The sequence below is a fragment of the Ixodes scapularis genome, unplaced genomic scaffold (genome assembly GCF_016920785.2).
Source record: "Ixodes scapularis isolate PalLabHiFi unplaced genomic scaffold, ASM1692078v2 PGA_scaffold4__175_contigs__length_147842914, whole genome shotgun sequence".
NCBI lineage: Eukaryota > Metazoa > Arthropoda > Arachnida > Ixodida > Ixodidae > Ixodes > Ixodes scapularis.
Window position 1 is genome coordinate 22,005,268 of NW_024609879.1, and position 20,633 is coordinate 22,025,900.

General features: G+C 46.1%; 1 protein-coding gene across 1 annotated transcript in view; it reads right to left on the bottom strand.

The window, feature by feature from the left end:
* Positions 1-9,444: 9,444 nt before the first annotated feature.
* The window catches only part of LOC115315222 (nicotinamide N-methyltransferase), a 35,524-nt gene continuing 24,335 nt past the window's right edge, over positions 9,445-20,633 (bottom strand). The window contains exon 3 of the mRNA XM_042293417.1: positions 9,445-9,899. Within this exon, the coding sequence (XP_042149351.1) occupies positions 9,473-9,899 (427 nt within the window). The 3' untranslated portion in view covers positions 9,445-9,472. The remainder of the gene's footprint in view (positions 9,900-20,633) is intronic.

Below are 20,633 nucleotides of genomic sequence, written 5' to 3' on the forward strand. Positions count from 1 at the left end.
TTTTATTGCAGGAAGTCAAAGGAAACGACTGCGTTATTTTTTGCCACGAACATGGCAATGTCTACACAAGAGTGACGAGAAAGCATAGATTTTGCAACAAACCACTCAAGGTACGCAGAAAATATTTCCTACTTACAGGGGTAGGTCGTCTTTGTTGCTGGGGGGAATCGGTGACCGAGTGGGCTAGCGAACACCAGCTCGGAGTGCGTGGGGCGAAAGATCACGCTGCAGAACCCAAAGATCCTGGGTTCAATCCTTAGCCCTGCCCGTTCCGATCTGGATGGGCATCGTACCCAAGTGCGGTGGCGTATCACTACTGCGTGGTGCACGTTAAAGATCCCAGGCTAGCGGTTGTACTGCACTGGCTAAATTTATCATCCACAGCTTTCTTTAGAAGCCACAAGAAATAGGTATCTTTTTTTTTTAATATTTAGCGTGTGCCTTTGATAACCCGCGACTTGGATAACATTTGTAAGTTGTGTCTGAACCATAGAAAACGGCACTTGACCACGAAAAAAAGAGTGAGAGCGACTCAAACGGGCCAGTTCTCGATCGGCGGCTTTCGGGCGAAAAGAAAACGAATTTCATGCCGCAAATTGTGTTCTGGGTAGTTGAGCTCTCATGTGAGCTCTGGCTCGGGCCTAATCGACGAGCTGGTGGCATTCCAGAGTGATGACCTTACGTGTATGTAAAGGAGCCTGTTCATAGGTTATAATTAATCTTAGTGGTGTTGGCCCTTCTCGTAGAAAACGTCCTTGCGTACTTTCCTCCTTTACTCTGATTGGCTCGATGGGGCCATAGTCTTCGCTCTTTGCCAAATCAGGCTGAGGCAGACTATAATCAGCATAGCTCATAACACTAGACCCTTTTTCGAAAGTCACGTGCCGATTATTAGAAGTTCGGGACCACTGCACAATGGCGCATCAACTGACGTCGTAGACATGAAAGTAATTCCATAAGATAGCGAACATCAGAGCGCGGCCAACGCTGGGACCCGACGAGCCAATCAAATGCTGAAAGTGCAACGTCACTTCGTTCTTCACCTTTTTTTTCCTTCTAATACAACCAAACACATAAAGTGTGCCGTGACGTAGGGGATGTAGTCCGCCATTGTGCAGGGATTCCACAACTGCTCACAAGGCCCGTCTTTCGACAGGGGGTCTATGTACAGTCGGCACGGAATGAAGCGCGAACAAGGAGCGCATGGTTTTCGACCCACGCTGAGTCACCGAGAGACGCAACACCGAAGGTTTGGATGCACTGAGCAAGAGTCTAACACATCGAAGGAGGAGCCATCTTCTTGCAGCTCCCATCTGGTTCAGGTGATGCAGCATCTAGCGAAAACCATGCACCCACTGTTCGCGTTTCATTCCGTGCCGACTGTACTTCAGTTTCGGTCGACATCCCGAAGCGTCCTCGATAGGACATGTTGGAGCCCCTCAAAAGACGTAAAGGGTCTAAGTGTAGGCTATCACGCTTAAATGTGCTGTCCTAAACTTCCGCTCTGTAAAGTTTTCCATCGCGTCCGCCATCTTGTGACTTTTCTCTATTCGCCACCGTTCGGGCAAAGGTTCGTGCGTTCCGAAGGAGAACACGATTCCTTAGATTGTCGACAAATTGAGTGTGCATGTGTAGTGACGTCAACGCTCACCGTAAGCGCCGCCGAACACACGTCCCTCACAGGAGGAGTTCCGTCCACCAGATCGGAAATCACGGCGAACAAGTTACCACCAAGTTATCACACTGGGGAAAAGTATCGCCCCTACCCTAAAAGGTCACTTACTTCAGGCGTAAAAGAAAGGAACACTATTTAAGTCGGAGAGTAGTAAAAACAAACCGCTAATTTAATCCCGCAACTCCAAAGCCGGATTGACGCACGCTTATAGGAGTTATTCAGTCAGCTCGAAGCGATGGATCACGGAAAGAGAAATCGCCTTCCGAACAGCACTGGTATAGGTAAAGCGGGGATTCGAGGCAGGTGCTGTGCAGGGTTAGCTGCCAAGCAACAGGTTCAAAGCAAGCACAATAATAAAAAATAGCCTATTTAATACATACCTGCGTGTAGGGCGCTGCGGCGAAAGGACACGCAGTCTTCTCACTTGACTTATCCATCAGCCCATTCGCAGCAGTCAACGGGAAAGTAATACAAACTATAAATTAAAAACATACACGAAACACGAATGCAAACGCATCAACATTTCGCTCCTTCAAGTCACTTTTTTTATATTGAACGTCCCATGTGTTCAGCGGAATAAGAAAATTAAGATAAAAATAAATGCATGTCGTCGTGCCGAGATGCTTCGGCAATGGGCGCCAAGTAATCGGTACGATTTTGTGTTCCCAAATGACCAGCATCTGACAGAAGACAATGCATTATTCTTGCAGATATCATTTTACGTCAATGACTTAAATTTGTCATAGAAGAGAAAGGCTAACGCCTAAATTGCGCAACATAAATGGGTTCGGTATCAAAGTCTGCTTCAAAGAGGCCAGTCTTAATATTTCGATATTAAATTCCCTCTAACACATACCGATGTCATTGTTTACAAGGTAACATAAGAAATAGAAAATGTATTATCCGTTAGATAGTAAAATGGCTTGCACTGCGTACACCATGCGTATGTAACCGATACTGGGCGCACTTCTTGATTTCATGATCGCAAACGGGACGGTGGTCAATGGGTAGTGCTACAAATTATTGTAGTCATTTCACGCATGATTTAATCGTTAATTTCGATTTACTCTACCTTCGAAATGTCATAGAGCTGCACGCCCGGTTTGCCAACACTCCGTGCTACCACGTCCAGCCAGTTGGCACTACGAAGTTTGTCGAGGGCATCGTTACTAGATCACTTTCCAGTTGTCAATCTCCGCCACGAACCGCCGCTAGACATGGTCCCTTTCAGTTTCCGCTCAGCGTGTGGCACGCGTGTCGCGGTTTGCCCGGCTTCCGTTTCGCTTATCTGATGCTCATCGCCTCTTCCCGTGGGCATGGCCGCTCGGTGCTCCACGGGACAACCCTTGCAAAGTTTCAGCTTTTTTTTTGTGTATACAGGAAAACATCTGAAGTCATCAATTGATAACTCCACAGCCGAGTCCCTGGCGTACACGCTTGACGGTACAACCCGACCCCTAGCAACGAGAGGCAAGCTGAGTCTGCTTGAGAATGTCACAGCCCTTTTGGACTTAAGGAACAGCATTTCTCATTTCGAGTGTGCAGAGGACGTTTTTGGCATCAGTACCTTCCGTAGACCAACCTTTATATCCGTTGGCCCGCTTCAGCCATGAGAAAAAGCTCGCCGTATAGAGGCAGGGCGCCATCGGGTAACACGCTGTCATCCGCGGAACAGCTTCTTTTGTTAAAATCGTCGAGGTTGGGGTCATTTCCTTCTTGGTTACCTTTGCCTTGCCTTTTCCAGCGTTTTGGTTTCCTCTAGGCGGTCGCTCTGTAGGTGGCTTATGTTTCCGCGTCGGTTTTGATAAGTACTTCGGGCAATTTGGAAACAAACGAGGCACGACGTCGTCTTTCAGGGCAAACTTGTCGCGAGGGATCACGACCACGTCAGCGCGAATGCTGTGCACGAAGTTCTTCGTGATATCATCCTCACGGAAATGTAAATCACAAACTGAACAAGGGCTTGAAAGCTCATTGTCCTCTCTTTGAGTAGCACGTTACCACTTCCGAAGGCCTTCAGGGTTCGGTGGTCTTAAGAAATGTCTCTTTTCGACCGCAGGATCGTATCTGCGGAATCGTTACCGCTTTTGCATCCTGGAACACAGCAACGCTGAATTTTTCTATTACATCACTGGCATGGCACAGCAGCACATTCCAGAAGTTTTCGATGAGAATGGGCACAAACTTGGTCACATCTGACCGAAACGTGTAAACAACGGGCGGCGAGTCGGGCTGGACGATCGGGAGGGCAGGACCAAAACGGGCAAACTCCGTCGCGCGCGCCCCTCGTGGCGCACCACTGAAAGGGTACGCACGCCATGCCAAAGTTCGAAAACTGAAAAGTGATCTATAGTAACGTTGGTCAGGGGTACACGCCTTCGGAGAGCCGCACTCACGGACGCTCGCTCATCGAGAACATGGACGTTAGAATACGTGCAGTGACTACTTTCCTATATTCATATGCATATCCTATATTCAGAAAAAAAACACGGGAACAAAAAAAAAAAAAAAAAAAAAGGCAGGTAGAAATGCGCTTTCGCACGATTCGAAGCGAAGACCAAGCGCACAGCCAACTTAGAACTCGGAAATGCCGGATTGCAGGTTTGGACTGAAACATGACGCCATCTGAATGCTCCCTACAAACATGCCTCGGATATGGACGCAAGGATATCGGTAGATTTTCGTTCCATTTCCCCACATAAACAATGCGACCGTAACTTTTACAACTCTGTATACTTAGTATCAAAGTGCAAAATGCACGTTTCATGCTTTCTGGATATCAAGTGATAAAATGCGTTTTTTTTTCTTTTTGCATATTTCCGCTCTTTTCCACGGAATTGTGATTTGATAAGAGAAAGTAGCGTTAAGTCCTGCAAAAAATTCATAAGTCACTGGAGCGCTTCACTCAACATTGGGTTGTAACAGTTGTTTGTTTGTCTTTTTTTTAGGGCGGCGGAACCATCATGGGAAAATGTGTTGATGGAGTATGCATCCCCATTCATTAGGTGGAAAGTTCCTGTAAACCTGCTCAGGCACACTGAAGGGTATTGAGGGACACTACGGTCGGCGACATCTACGGACAAAGAATAAAGTTTCCGTATTATTTGTATTTCTTTAGGACGGCGGAACCACCATGAAAAATGTTGCGCATTTGCTCAGTCTAACATGGGAACACATATGTGGAATGTACGATGGGCGTCATGTATAGGACGCTCACGCACAGAAACGTACACGTCGGCCAAATGGGCTTATTTATAAACGGAAACGGTCTGTGCGGTCCACAGCGAAGGGGGCACTTGCCGCTTCATTGTGCAGATTGTGGATGACAGCCCAACTTTCATCACTCACATTTGCTGGAAAGGGGGAGATGAGATGACTAAGGAAAGTTTAGAGGCCCAGACAATCCAAAAAGGGACTGCCCAATGTGTAAGCCAAACAACGGTCTTTCTACATAGCAAAGATATATGTTATCTCGACACGTGCTAAATTGGCCCCGATCGTGTGGAATGCTGTTGTTTACTCCGGTGCTTCTTTTCAATAAAAACTTCAGTTGAGGGTAAGCGCTTGTCCTGTGTACATTCTTCTATTTTGTCTTCGTTTCTGTGGAGTGTTTCGAATCCACTAGGCCAGGGGTGGCCAGGCTGACCCGGCTTGAGAGCCGCAAACAAAACCAAGAAACCTCCAAGAGACGCGGGGGGGGGGGGGGGGGGGGGCAATCTCTAGTCTAGAGCAGTAAACGAAACTCGAACTACTTTCAATGTATCCGAGTAAAAAACGATCTAACTGCTCGTAAGGTAGCAGTAGCACAAGAGTACCAAACCTCTACCTCTCTTTCCATTTAAAACGTATTCCATTTCTCTTTTGGGGAAAGTGCTCGTGTGACCAGGGGGGGGGGGGGGGGGGAGGGGGCGTAGGGGGGATCCCTGCGAGCCGCACTTTGACACGCGAAGAGCCGCAGCTTGGCCACCCCTGCACTAGGCTATGAGACGCACTGGTTGCGATGCTCAAGCAAACAAGGCGGCGCTACGTGGGTCCACTGGTAATTACATCTGAGGGAGAATGGCCGGGCATTGTCTTCTACACTCTGACGAAAAAGGGGTATATTCTAACACCCCTTGTCCCATATCATACACTCCAAAACTTCAGACTGACGGTACCAACTTCCACGAGCGCGTTGATAGTCGAAAGGCACAACTTATTAATATAGCTAATGTATGTGGTATTGTCTACAAATAAAATATTAATTAATGGGAGTTTTCTTGGTTGTAGCGTAAAATCTGTTTGCTCGTTTTTTCTCTAGTTTTTGATACACATTTGAACTATTTACTAAGCTAGGTCACACCGTTATCGAGCCCCTCTCAAAAGTTGGGGCCGTGAGTTCGACGTCAATGCGCTGTGTGTCAAACTGAAGTTTAGGGTTGCATTATATGGAACGAAAGTGTGTACACCCTTTTTTTTTGGAGTGTAGATGGCATTGGTGAACGTCACCCGCGTCGGACTGGTTACCGGAGGACGTCCGAAGCAATGTGGAACGCGGTTCGGGCCAAAGTCTGTCGCGGACAGATCTCGGCGCCGACGACAGAAGTGACTTGCCAAGCAGAGAGCAATCAGGGCCGGGCTTAGCGGAAGCAAAGTCGGTCGTGACTTCTAGAACATCCGAGTCAGTCGGCGTGCAGTCAACGGAACAAGGCTGTTTGCAGACGCATGGTTAGTTTTCTTAACTAAAAATATAAAACGAAAGGTTTATAAGTGCTATAAAACGTTTTTTCTCATGAGAATTAATCTGCTGTAACAAGGTGGTGTTCAGTGGTTGACCGACGTTTTAGGCCTAGTCTATCTGTCGGAACTGCGCGCGCCCGACCGACTCGGGCTGGCGTGTCCCCGTGGTATTGGCTTCCCTTTTCCTCAGCAGGCAAATGCTGACGCAGAAATACGAGAACGCCGATGGAAAGCGTGAAAACCACAACAAGCTCTACGGGACTAGAGCGGTAAAGCTGAACCCACGGCAGTGGAAATAACGCCTTCCAGTCGCCGCCATCTTGCCCGTTTCCCACATTAGTGGTCACGTGACGTAAAGATGGCTGGATGCGGCTTGCGCACCTGAAGGGGAAGCGTTTTAAAGGGGACTCCGCCGATATTTGCGCTACTTAATCCAAAGGCATCATCTGAAAGCGGATGGCTTGCCTGATTCCGAAATGCTATCTCGTTCCTCCACATTCATTCTGGTTAATTAAAAAAGTTATAGCTTGTTCGCTGTCAAAACCAATACATCGTTCTCCCCACTTTTTCTCTAGTTTTCCCCGTCATCCAAACGTGGCGTCACCGGCGGGCAGCGAGGCTCGCGGTCGGCAATTGAATACGCTCGCGACCGCCTTTCTCGTGTCAAATAGCGAGAACACATGGGCGTCCCTGCTATAATAATCTCTAGCTGCACAAAGTACGACCTTGGCCTACGTGCTGAACTATGATAAACTAAAAAAAACAGAAGCAACTCAGATTTTGAGAGAATCGTTTTTGCAACTCGGTACGCTCAAGCCACGGCTCGCTAGTTTCGTGAAATCGCTAGCAAATCCGTTATTCTTTTATGAGAACGTGGCAGTTACGCTGGGGAAGAAATATCGACGAGTCAAGCAATACATTTTTTTGACAAATTTCCCAAGTACCACGGAGAATGCTCGGAATACGGGAACAGATGCTCCACACGGTCGTGTTACCCGAAAGAACGTGTCATTTGTTTTAGATTTTCTTTAGAAAAGTTACTGCTGCAGACACCAGCACGTGTAACTAACTACTCTTGTGGCATGCATATGCTCCTTGGTGCTAAAGTTATTTAAGAAAATATTTATAGACCATTCCAGAAAAGCGCTTGTGGTCGGCGCCATCTTCAGCGTTCGTGTGTGTTGCGCGTGCTTTGCTCGCCTTCCAAAGCGGCGATCATGCGCGTGCTGGGCTCTGAACTCGCAGGTGTAAACTGTGATTCTCACAAACAATAACGCAGGTGTAAAATGTAAATCTCACAAACGAGGAAAGGACTGCCCACTGTCCTTCCACGGTGCTGATGAACGTTGAAAAATGCAGTGTCTGACACACGCGGTTCCATAGGTCGCGTGCAGAGCGACCTGGGTCACAAGACGATGCCACGGTTACGACACAGTCACCGGTAGAACTGTTCTGTCGCGCAAACCACCGACAACATGGGAACACGGAAGCCAGAAGAAACGAGCAGAAATCGCGAAGGGACCTGTTCCGGCCAGTTCAGTGTTTCTCCGCTAGGTGCCGTTCGTCTTGCTGGAGTCGCGAAGAGTGCTAGAATGCGCACAATTTTCTATATAATTAGCGCTCCTCTTTGGACGGATGTCATAGTGGTCACAGCCGGCTTGAGTCTGCGCTTGCCGCTCTTCAAGCGGTTCCAGGTGCAGAAGAACACTCAACTCGCAGCACGCGGCTATAAAGTATTCCGAGCATAACTGAGAATGCTTTATGTGACAATAGTTCTCTCGGCACACAGCTCGCGCAATTGCCTTGATGTGGCTGCCATCCTTTGCTGCCGGGGTGCGCATTTTGTTTCTCCCAAGAAAAGGGTAAGAAAGGAGCTTTTCTCGGCACTGCTCCTACAATCACCGCGGAGCACAGATTGCTACCCATTGCAAAGTAACTTTTAACCTTGAAGCTGCGAAAAAAATAATCTTGATCGCTGCCGCCCGGAAAGCCACTTCGCGACTGTCCGGGTCGCTCGTCCGCCTGCTCACCCGTGCCGTACGCGGGTAGATAAATGTAGGGATTTTGCAGTCTTGCGAGGGGAGAGTCGCCTCCTGGAACCCTTGCGTCCGGTGTCACTTAAAACTGCAATAACTTTGCGAAAAGTATGTTTCTTCAATAAAATATTTTGGCTACCAGTTGAGAAAAGTTTATTGATGTGGTGTGCCGATTTCCAGCCAAAGCGAAGACTATCGAAAATATCGGCAGAGTTTCTCTTTAAGTCAAGTTGGCTTGAGGCGCATGAAGACGCCACTCCCCGAACACCTGCTACTCCAAGTGACCTCAGCGACGCCCTGAAATAAGGGTATACAAAGCGCGGTAGCACGAATCAACAAACATTAGGAAAGGCATAGACAACTGAGAAACTAAATATTCAATAAAGCTATATCGGCGTTCCTCAAATCGAGTGGTTGTCTACCGAATATGTGATTATGAAAGTAACGTATAATTGTATAACTATATTTTTTCACGAGTCTAAGGAAATATGAATCATATTTCAAAAGCCCCTTCGATAACTATGTGATATGTAGAAACTCTATTAACGTTCGATGTTATTTTTGGTCTAAAAATATATCCGACTTTCCGATTGTTAGAATCAATCTAGGGGTTTCTGAATATCGTCTGCGATTAACATTTGAAGCATAAGCTTGTGTAGGCCGACGAAAACAAACCTAATTAAGGAAGTCAAGGCCGTGTAAACTAAAATTGCGTTACTTTAGTAACGTATCTTCAACCGATTCGAGGACGCGTTTCCAGTTGCAAGAAATTAGTTTATAAAGGACCCGGCAAAAAATAAAAAGCCAGACGCGGTGACTGCAAACAACGACAAAATGACATTTATTCAGGAGCAGCGTGTATGTAAGTACGAAGTAGTGATCTCTGTAACAAACTAACACCATTCAATGAACTGGGACGAATCCAGTATCAGACGTTTGGACGGTTATCCCGCTTCCGCGCAACCGCGCTATTCTTATTTGACCTGCACGCACAAATAAATTGAACGGCGAATGCCCGTAGGACCAATCACTGGGCATCGCTTCACAGCTTCTCGGCCATGACGACGAACGCGGACTCGATAATCGCTGATGAGCGTACAGACTCTTCCAGGCAACGCCACAGCTTGACTTGGAAACCCGCTCGCACTAGAGCATCCTTCACCATGTCCGGCGTCAGATAGAGGCAGGGAAAGGTGACTCCACCCACAGTGTACTCGCGGCAGCCGAGGACGCCACACAGAATCAAAAGGCCGTCATCGCCAACGAGACTGCCGACGTTCTGCGCCGCCTTGCGGAAGGTGTCTTCGTCCGGGCAAGCGCTCTCTAGACACAAGCAGGAGAGGACCACGTCGAACTTCTCCAAGTGCTCTTCTGGAAGGACTCTGGGATCCAGGACATCGCAGGGGATCACCTTCCTCACGGCATTCCTCGTTCTCGTCGTTATCTCCTCCGCTCCTCGCTTGACGTTACTGTTTCAGAATGCAAGCACAACACTCAATCACTTGGGGAATTATCAATCCGTTGCTTATTATAATGCGAAGGCATTGGGGAGTTTTCGTAGACCGCGCTGCCCTTTCCGCTAAGCGTTCCGCAACGAAGAAGTTGCTACTGCGCCTGCGCGCCGATAGCCTTGACTGTGGAGTTCCCGCTATCGTAGCGGGTTGCGGAGGGCCTTGCGGGACGGCGAAAACGATCTACGAAAACTCCCTATTAACTCTCTCATAGAGCGGAGCCGGCGGCGTCTGTAACCGCGAAACAACGCGAAAGAAATTCCCAGCGAAACGGCTCCTATATATACATTTGCCGGGACGCGTATAGTTCCAAGGACGCCACCCCGCAAAGAAGCCCTCACTATTTTTTTTTATATATATATTTATTGAAGGTACCTTGAGGGCCCGAAGGCAATCACAAAGGGGGAGAGCACATACATAAAACAAAGACAGTAATATAGTAACAAGTCAACACTATTAAATATACAACAAACAAAGAAAAATAACACGTTATGGCTCACTGCTAAAGTAGTTAGTGATGGAATTTTTAAACTGGCTAGTATTAGTTATAATAGCAATAAAACCGGGGAGGTGGTTTCCTTTCTCGGCTGTGCGGGGTAAAAAAAAAGATTGAAATGTTGTGGTAAACGAACTTGGGACTCCAAGTTTATGCTGGTGGTCAAGACGGGATGAAATGCAAAAAGGGGGAAGCAATCATGAGATTGCGTACAAGAGGATTATAAAAATACATTTTGTGAAATAGACATAGGCGTGAAATTTCACGTCGCAAGGAGAGAAGTGGAAAACATAAACTTTTTTTTGTCGAAGTGACACTAGCAGTACGATGGTAGTTAAGAACGATGGAAAGGGCTGACCTATTCTGAATGAATTCCAATGCTGGGACTATACTTCGTTTCAGCTTCGGTCCAGACGCAGCCGATGCTACAAGCGCGAGCATGTGGCACAGAGCAGTGCTTGCACTGCACGAGCGCGCGTGCTTGGCAGGGATGCTGAAAGCCCGGAGCTCGCGCTTGTAGGTTTGGCTGCGTCTGGACCGAAGCTGAAACGAAGTATAGAGTATCGTGACCGGGATCCTAGATGGAGGCTGCATATTCTAATTTAGGCCTGATGAATGTTTTGTAGAGGATCAGTTTTAGTGAAATAGGTGCAATGAAAAGTTGCATTTTAAGTAGCCCAACATGCAGTCAGCACTAGTAGTAACTTACTGAATATAGGGTTACCATGAAAGGTTCTCCGTTAAGTGAATACCAAGGTACTTGTACGTTGCCACCTGCTCCAAAAGGTTGCCATCTAGGTGGTAACAGGAACTGTTGTTAAGTTTGCGGGATGCTCTCATCTGTTTACATTTACTAGTGTTTAGTTTCATTGGCCATAATTCACACCAAGGAGAGACAGAGTTAATATCAGACCGAAGTGCAGACAGGTCAGAATCATGACAGATTTCAAGGTATATTACACAGTTATCGGCGAAAAGACAACCGGATGGAGGCACATCATTGGGAAGATCGTTAATATAAATTAAATTAGTAGTGGGCCTAAAACAGACCCCTGAGGAGCTCCAGAATTCACAGACACAGAAGGAGAGTTTTCGGTGACTATTGCTACGACATGTGTGCAGTTATTCAGAAAAGACCGAATTCATGGGAGAACGTTAGGGTTAATCTTAAGTTCTGAAAGTTTTATCAGTAACAGCTCGTGACACACCTTATCGAATGGCTTGCCGAAATCTAAGAAAATGCAGTCCATTCAGGAACGTCGGTCAAGAATAGGTAGAATGTCGTGAGTGAAGGATAGGAGCTGAGTTTCACAAGATCATAATTTACGAAATCCGTGATGCGCTTCAGTAAAGAAATTATTCGACTCTAGGAAATGTAGGAGTTGGGAAAAGGTAACGAGTTCATGAAGTTTTCATGGTATGGTTGTTAATGAAATGGGACGATAGTTGTTAGGGAATGTTTATGGCCACCTTTCTGATTTTGAACCACCTTCCCCACCCGCCAATCACAAGGCAAAATGCCATCTTGCAGTGACTGTTCAAGCAATTTGGAAAGAATAAGAGACGAGTATAATTTCGTCTTTTTCAAAAACTTGGAATAACACTGTCTACTGCTGGTGACGATGATAACTTCAGTTTATCTATAGATTTTGCAATACCAGCAGGATCAACAAAGATAGCATCCATTGGCAGAAAACAGGAACAGTTCATCGAAGGGTAAGTTATGTCGCAAATGTTAGAGACCGAATCCATAAGTATACTATTTAGGACGCTAGCACATTCATCACTGGGCACGCTATCACCACTTGAAGCTTTAAGACAAATTGAAAAACGAACCTTTTTGTAGTATTCCAATATTTAATGGGGTTATGTACCAACATGTCTTGAAGACTATGTGTGAAAAAGTGAAATTTAGCGCTTTAAATCACTTTTTTGTACACTCCTACAGAACTGTGATACGCGGCCCAGTGACGCTCACACGAGGAAAACTTGGCTGCACGGTACAAGCGCTTTTTTCATTTGACAGTCTCTTCAGGGCTTTCGTGAACCAAGGTGACTGATTATTTTCAAGTATATTTTGTAGCTGTACGTATTTGTCGATAAGGGAGATTAACTTATCTTTATGCAAATCTTAGTTTTCATTAACAGAGCGCCCTGAAAAGTCTGATAAATACTGGCCAAAGAAAACTGCAATATCATTGTTGATCTGATTAAAATTTGCTCTACTGTAATCGCTTATTTTCTTTCGTTAGAAAGTCGGCTTAGATACCGACATTTTGAAAAGAAAATGTAGCATAGAGTGATCACTGATCCCTGGAAAATAAGCGATGTCACTTGCATGCTCAGTGTGAGTGGTCAATATTAAATCTAAAACACTTGCTCTCCTCGCAGACACTCTGGTGGGATGAAAAACTAATTGCGAAAGGTTAAAATCCAGACACAAGTTAATGAACGAATTATACTCTCTAGTCAGTACATTCATACTATGAACGGGAAAAGTGAAGTCACCGAGAAGGAAGATGGGTGCGCTGGAATACCGCATCACTATGGTGTTAATGACGTCATGCAAAGTCTCAAGAAATTATGACGAAGGTGAGGGTGGCCGATCACATACTGTCATGATCCACTTCTTATGGTTCAAAACAATGCCGACAAAGGTTAGTTCTATATCGCACGCCATCTTAAACGAACAAAATATAATACGTTCAGCAATTTCAATCAAAACGCTACCGCCACACCTGTTCTGTCTGTCATTTTGATACACATTGAACTTTTTTGACCCATCAAAGAGTTCACTGTTCCGTACCTTCCCAAAAAGCCGTGTTTCGGTTAGAAAAACAACAACAGCATCGGTAGTATCAATGATGGAGCACGATTCATCACGTTTTTTTATTACACTTTTATGTTAGCGAACAAAACAGAGATGTCGGAAAACTGCGACAGCCTAGCTCTACCCCTCGACAAATCCTTCGTTGGCGAGCGCGCCTCAGCGGAATCTTGAGTAAGAGATGACTGTGTCTGGGGAATTGTCGGCTGTGCGGGAGAGACAATAGGCAAACTAGAAGGACCTAGCTCGTAGACTTCGCCATTTGTCGAGTTGAAAGCGTAACACCGGTTGTTAATGTGCAGCTTGTTGTACCTAAGCTTAAACGTTCATCCGTTAGCATTACAAAATTCTAGCAGTCTTTTTCTCGCATTACGTGTAGCCAGCAAAAAGTCTTCGCTAATTGTAATACGGTGCGTTTTTAATGCTTATCTTGCTATAAGTATCTGGTCCCGCAGTTTGAATGACGGAAATTTCATAATTATAGGCCGGAATTTTTCGTAAAAAAAAACTTCCGAAACGATGAGCCCGAACAATCGAGTCGCCCGTGACTGGCATGCCAAGGCACGCTCGCAAAGCGCTCAACATTCTTTCTTCCGTCTGGGCCTAATTTTCTGATATGGTGTCACTAACGCCAAAAATATGATATTGTCTCGACGGGACTGATCTTCCTCCTCGTCAAGAATGTTTTCGCCCTATAAACTATCGGCAACATTTCTGGCGCCGTTTATTGCAGTCACATCGACATCGACATCGTGGCGACGTCGATGTGACTGTTGACGTTGTTGATACGGCGAAACTCTTGCCGAAGATTATGCGGCGTCGTGGCCACAGATACGCAGCACCTTGTTGAAGTCGGAATCCACTGTCACGGTGGTCCATGTGGTTTGGCGCGCGCTCTCGAAGAATTAACTCCCTTGTATCCTGGACCGTTCGCCGGTAAGAGGGAGAGGGTGGCCGGCTCGGCCAGCCGGCCATTGTGCAGAGCCCGCGCGGGCAGCGTCCGGAGAGGTCGCCCGGCCGGGCTCAGCGCAGCGCGCAGCTTGTAGGAATATGCTGCTTATAGGATTGCTTTCACATTCCTACAGGCTAGCCGTCTTAAGTGTTCTCGTCTTTTATTAAAATTTAATAAAAATATATATATGTATATATATATATATGAGGAGACGGTAATTATTGAATTGATTCTATTCATGTTAGGGGAAGGAAGGAGAATATATACACGGTGCAGCCTGTCCCCATGGGTACGAATGGTTTTTTTAAATACCTTGAAAGACGGGCCCTTTCCGACACTTGCAAGCTTGAATGACTTGCCACGTCACTGCCGCAACTCGGAACCAGCATGGGCTTTAAATCCGCAACGGCTGTCGTCTACCCACTTAATCGAATTCTAAACTAAGAGTACACGGAACGCTGGTCAAAGTTCTAGTCCGTCGAAACCAACGGCCGGGATGGCCTAATCGGTTAGGGCGTCGCCCCGGATAGGCGAAGCTTGCAGGTTCGATCCCCGCTCCTGGCTCAATTGCACATGATGAAGACAGCTGAAACGACGAAGCCGAAGGGAAGAAGCATACACAGCAGGACGAACAGACACACGACTGGAACAGCTTCATTCAGTCGTGTGTGTTTCTTCACTTCGTCGTTTGAGCTGTTTCCTTAATGAAGAGCGTTTACCAACTCGCCGAATTGGCTACCTTAGTACTGGACCCATATTCTGCCAGCCCTCGTTGTTTTTAATTTACCCAAACATTAATGCAGATTCCATAATCAGTCTCTTTTCCTCTTCGTTCACACTATTACCACGGCTGCGTTTGTCAATCTTACCCCACTCTCAATATATGCATACCTATGAGTGATATGTGTAATATTTTCTTTTTTTATTATATTTTGCGTAACTTTGTAAATATTTCCAACGGACGTCGGTGAATACGTGCGCTCAGATACGTTGCGGATCACAACATAAGCGCAAACTCCTCAAGCGTAGTGTACCGTAATATGAGCTAGCCCATTGAAGCGCCGGCCTAGTGCCACATAGAAGACAAGGCCTGCCACCTAAACGTCATCACTAGAGGCTCCACATAGCTTCGCCTAGTTTCCGTCACTGCCAGAGCGCCTCATAAAGCAACATCGAGACGGACGCGTGCAGCTTTTTTTCTCGTCGAGCTGCAGCATGTCTGCCATTAGGCCGGGATCCAAAACTGATGACGTTGTTCGCAGGACTTGTCCTCTAGGTAGTATGAGCGCCGTTCCAAGCAACATCGTCGTGCTCTTAGCTGAGGCTTAGCTCACATTTAAGGTGACTAAAGGAAAAAGGAAGTGGTTCTGTATTTGAGGAAAGTTACTTAAATTGTCTTCGTTTGGCCTCCAGGATGACGAATATCGAAATTACTTTCAATTTGCTGCACGCAGGCTGCAGAAAATTATTTTTAATATACCGCTCAAGCACCCCCCCCTCCTCTCTCCGCCCCCCCCCCCCCCCCCCCCTTTCTTTCGTTCACAGAGCAGGAGTGACGTCATATCCAAAGCTTTTGAAATCTCCGCTCCCACGCATCTTCAGCGCCTATCAGACCTACCCACGCGCACTCTTGCTATTTTTAAAAAGAAAAGCGAGGAAAAGACGTCCCGACTGGTCGAAGTTCTTTGTTTTTGTAAGCGTTTAGTTACATCCTCGGTTAAAACGAACGTGATATTAAAATCCAGGGATAAAAAATGAAAGACGTTTACAGCAATGCACGTCTCCTCCTCCTTTCCTCCGCCGCCTCTCCTTCTACAGATCCTCGTCCCTCTCCCCCTCCTCTATCCTCCTCCTCCGGTGTCCTCCTTCCTTTCTCCTCGCCTCCTCGTCCCCCTCAAGAGCTGCGCTCTAATTCAGCATTAATGCAATGAGCGGTCACCAGTGACGTCATTATGGGAAATGTCTTATAATGCAACGCGCGGTTACGCCGACGCCGACGGCGACGCCGTTGAAGCCGGAAACGGGCGCCTAAAGGCTGGACTCCATTGGACGAATATGCCGCGAAAAATCGTCGAATTTTGGCCCGGCGGCTTTTGCTCTGCGTGTGGCACTAGCACCGTGCCGTCGGGCGAAGTTAGTCAGTAATTCGTCTCATAATTCGCTCCGCGGAGTTCGGCCTTAAGAGCTGCGCTATTAAATACTCTAGTATCCACCTCTATTTGCAGCAGACAAAGTGTCCAGCTTGAATGGATGCCTGTGCTCGACAAAGTGGGCGGCTTTAAAAAAGTTTTAGTTTTGTCCAGCCAGCCAGTGTGTGACTGGCGGGTTTAATGTTCTTAGAGCCAGACAGGCAATAAATAAATAAAAAAAAGTGCCCGCGTCGCCTATAGTCGGATGCAACCTAAGAACAATCTTTTAGCTCCACCCACAAGCGCATTGCGCCCATCTGAAGTGCCTCCGCCGTTCAGAAAGCAGTTCGCTAGCAACGCTGCTTTTTCTTCCTCCAGGAAACGTGTCTTAAACTACTACAATATTTATTTAATTCATTCAGGACATTTAAATAAGTTAGAATACGTTTTTGTCAACAAAATAGCTGTTTAGTAAAGAAAGAAAGTCATGTCCAATGTACCGTCTTCCCAATTCATTTTCTGTCCAAGATACTGTCTAACATACCGTCTAACATACCTCTCAGCAGTGCTAAGCCTCGCGCCCGCTTCGAAATTTTGGTTGGCGATAGCGTCGCTGGATTCTCACGTTGTCGCGCAAAAACTGCTGCAAACGCAAGCCGATACCATTAAGATTTCGTGGCGTAACCTCGGGCACGTAAAACACGGTGCAAAAAAGCAGAATAATTGTCACGAGAAACTAGCGTCGCGTTGCTAAGGCCAGCAGCCATGTTGATCTTTTTTTTTTTTTTTTTTTTTTCAAAAGGATCGCGATTGGTTCACGGAATCGTGACGTCATGAAAACGATTGGCTGGCGTTTCTCGGCGTGGGATTACATTTTCCTCTGAGAGGCATTTCCGGTTTTTTCTTAGCTTGCAACCGACTATAGTTGGTAGCGTCTCTGGCTCGCAACGAAGGATCGTGGGCATTTCTTTCCTAGTTTTTTTTTTTCTTTTTTGTTTCGTTCTTATTTATTTTTTCGGGACGTCGGTACTGATAAACATAGTGGAAGATAGAAATAAAGCTCAACGTTCCTACTTTCCCAGGGGGACGCTGCATTGTTCTCGTGCTCAGCTTCCTAGAAATCTTCACGCTTTTCTATTCTTTGAGTTAAATACGAGAGAAATGCAGGTAGAAAGCATCGTTACAAAAAAACGGTAAATAAAAAAGGCTTTTTTTGTGTGTGTGTGGGGGGAATTATATTTGCGGGTACACTTCGATATAAATCGTCATTGTAAAACCGGTGTCACTTAAATCACGATTTAATTCACCTTGATTTTGTTACTCCAAAAGCTGTCCCGATTCAAAAACGGAACTATTTCCGATTTAAGCATTCCGCGTCAGGAAGCTCAGACGATACAGTTTTTCCTCTTTCACGAAAGCGTTTTTTGCGGTTCGAGATAAAACTTCAGATAATTGGCAAGAGTGATTTTAAGCTCGAATTAAGTTGACTCGAGTGTCGATAATCCGAAACGTACCTTATTCGGTAATTTTTAGAGCAGGGCTCTAAAAATTACTGAATAAGGTAATAATTACCGATTCCGCTTTGGGCTTAACCGCCTCCCTGAGTTTAGTGGAAAATTAAATTGGTGTTGAGGTCACGTGCCGTCAATGTTCCCTCTAAATCTAGCTGTAAAACTGAATTTGTTCATGGGTGACGTGACATGAAGTCATGTGACATCATTTTGCCGCTAAATCTAGCGGGGAAACTGAACTGGTGTTGAGGTCACGTGGCATAAACTTTTCAGCTAAATTTAGTGGGGAAACTGTGAGGCGGGGAGGGTATGGAGGAGAAGGAGGGGAGTGTATGGACGAGGGGGGTGGGAGGGTGAGCGGGAAGAAGAGGGGTGGGTACGGAGGAGGGAAGAGGAGGAGGAGAAGGAGACGAGGGGAGGAGGAGTGTAGGAGGAGGAAGATGGCATACCTTCCCCTCCTCGTTCTCAAAAGCTGCGCTCTAAGTTCGCGTTACAGAAATTTGTAAACGTCTTCCTTCTTTTTTTCCGAGGATTTGTCCCGCTATTAGAGTGTGCCTAGATTCCAGTGTTTCCGACTGCTCGATGTGAGTTTCGTTGTTTATGAGGGGCCGCACTTGGAATAAACGCTGTAAGGAGCATGACGTTTTGATCGCCTGTGATATTCTCCGCCTATGTTCATCTTTCCTCCTCGCCCCTCGACAACGCAGCGAATGCTGCGTTGTCGAGGGGCGAGGGGAACTTTAAATTATGAACGCCCACCGTGGTTTCAGCTGCCCCCTCTCTTCAAAACTAGGCTCTCTACATTTAGTCACTAGAAGAATAGGTCAATTTATAGAGGATAAGGAACAATAGGCGTTGATGTATGCACAACTTGTGATATATATATATATATGGCCAAGTGATTCATCTCTCCTCCGCTCAATGTGTTATTCAATTCAATTCAACTCGATTGAGTGTTTTCCTTTCGCGTGCATACCAATGGCCCGAAGGCCTTTACGATAGAAAAAAGAAGCATGAGATACATATTCAGCATAAATATGTAGATATCCCAAGTTGACCTTCTTCTCTAAAACTAGCAGGACAAATCAGCGCCTCCCACATAGAATGCGCAAACGTTTCCTGAATGTGCACTGAACAGATCAAATTCAACGTGTACAGTTTCAAGGCATAGTTGTATTCCTGTAAAAAAATAGGAGCGAAATATTTTCAAAACACTAGAAGTACACTCAAGTCAAAGTTAGGCGCGTTCGCAGACGACCGACTTAACGACGCAATTTACCTGTGGAGCCAGCTTCGGATAGCTGAGTCCACGCCTGCAACTCAACTACAAAAGTTGGTGCGTTATGCCTGGGTTTCAGATCCCCTTTTCGTTTTTGTCACGAACCGAATCTGTTTTCTTTCGGTTCCTGTTTGGCTCTATGGCAAAGAGTCAGCGAGGACCGCCTTCATTGTTTGAATTTTGTTTCGGAGTAGACGAGTTTAATTACGAAAAAAAGATTCCGAATACACCTGAGCACTTTTTATGAGTTGTGGATGCGAAAGCATGAATGTCGTTCTTCCGCTCCCTTAGTTCGTCCGCGGTGTAGTGGCGTGGACGACCGCGTTTCGCAACTGCCGAGGTAGCGGCCGACGGCCGAGCGCGCGCTCTCCTTCCTTGAAACGCGCGCCAGCCAACGGGAGTTTATCCATCGCATTTCTGCAACAAACGATAGGCTTCGCTCCATTGGGGGAGGGGAAGGTGCCGTTTGGCGCGGCTTCAAAAGCTGATGACGTCGGTTTGCTCTATGGGACAGTTAATGCTTTCGCATTAAAAATGTTTACTATTTCACCTACCAATCGTGATCTTGGCTGCAACCTGTCGTTCGCGATTTCGGAAACTCCGGCGTGGGATCCTTATTTTAGTTGCTACGTGCATGACGGCCTGAAGCCATCGAGTGAACATTCGTTTTATTAAGTGTAGTTACCGCTAATCACGACTAAGTACCGTCAAAAAATCTATAGGGAGTTATAGCATGCCGGTTAACGTAAGCCATAAAATACTCTCGTATGCAGGAAAGTGGACCAAACGAGTGGACGAACGGAGGGAAAGGGCACGGTCGGAACAGCGCCGCGGTCTTGCCAAACCAGTGGAAACCACCATCGTCCAAACAAAAGATGGCTGCACGTACCAAAACAACAAATTCCAACGCATTTTTTTAAATACCTACTAGTATTGGAGAGGCGACACTTGAGACGTCCGCGAAGAGACCATGAAATTAAAGAGTGAAGGAGTCACATCCGGTTCGTCAAGTGCAGCGTTAAAAGACACCCAGAACTAATTCTGATTAATTTGATCTCTACCTAACTTTAAGTTGACAAATCTGAATTCATATATGGTACTCATTTCTTTCTTTTTGGGGTTAAGCAACAAACATCAAAGCACTTCAGACGAATTCAAACGGACAGGAGTAGCTGGAGTCGCCTTTGATCCGTTCTCGGTAGTGCTGGATACCGCGCTGCGTTGGACAGAATACTTGATGAAGTATTTAAGTTAAGTCACTAAATACATGCTTCATAAATTATTTAAAATACTACTCAAGTTACGCTCACTGTAAACTATCTTGAGTAAGAGTACAAATACTTAGAAATGTAATTTAAGTACTTTTTAAGATACTTGCACATTGCGTAATTTGTATCGACGTCAGTGACAACGGCACTTATACAGCTGCGCAAATCTTGTTTACCGGAATAGTTTATTAGCACGCAACAACACAAAACGGAAAAAAAGTATCGTAGGG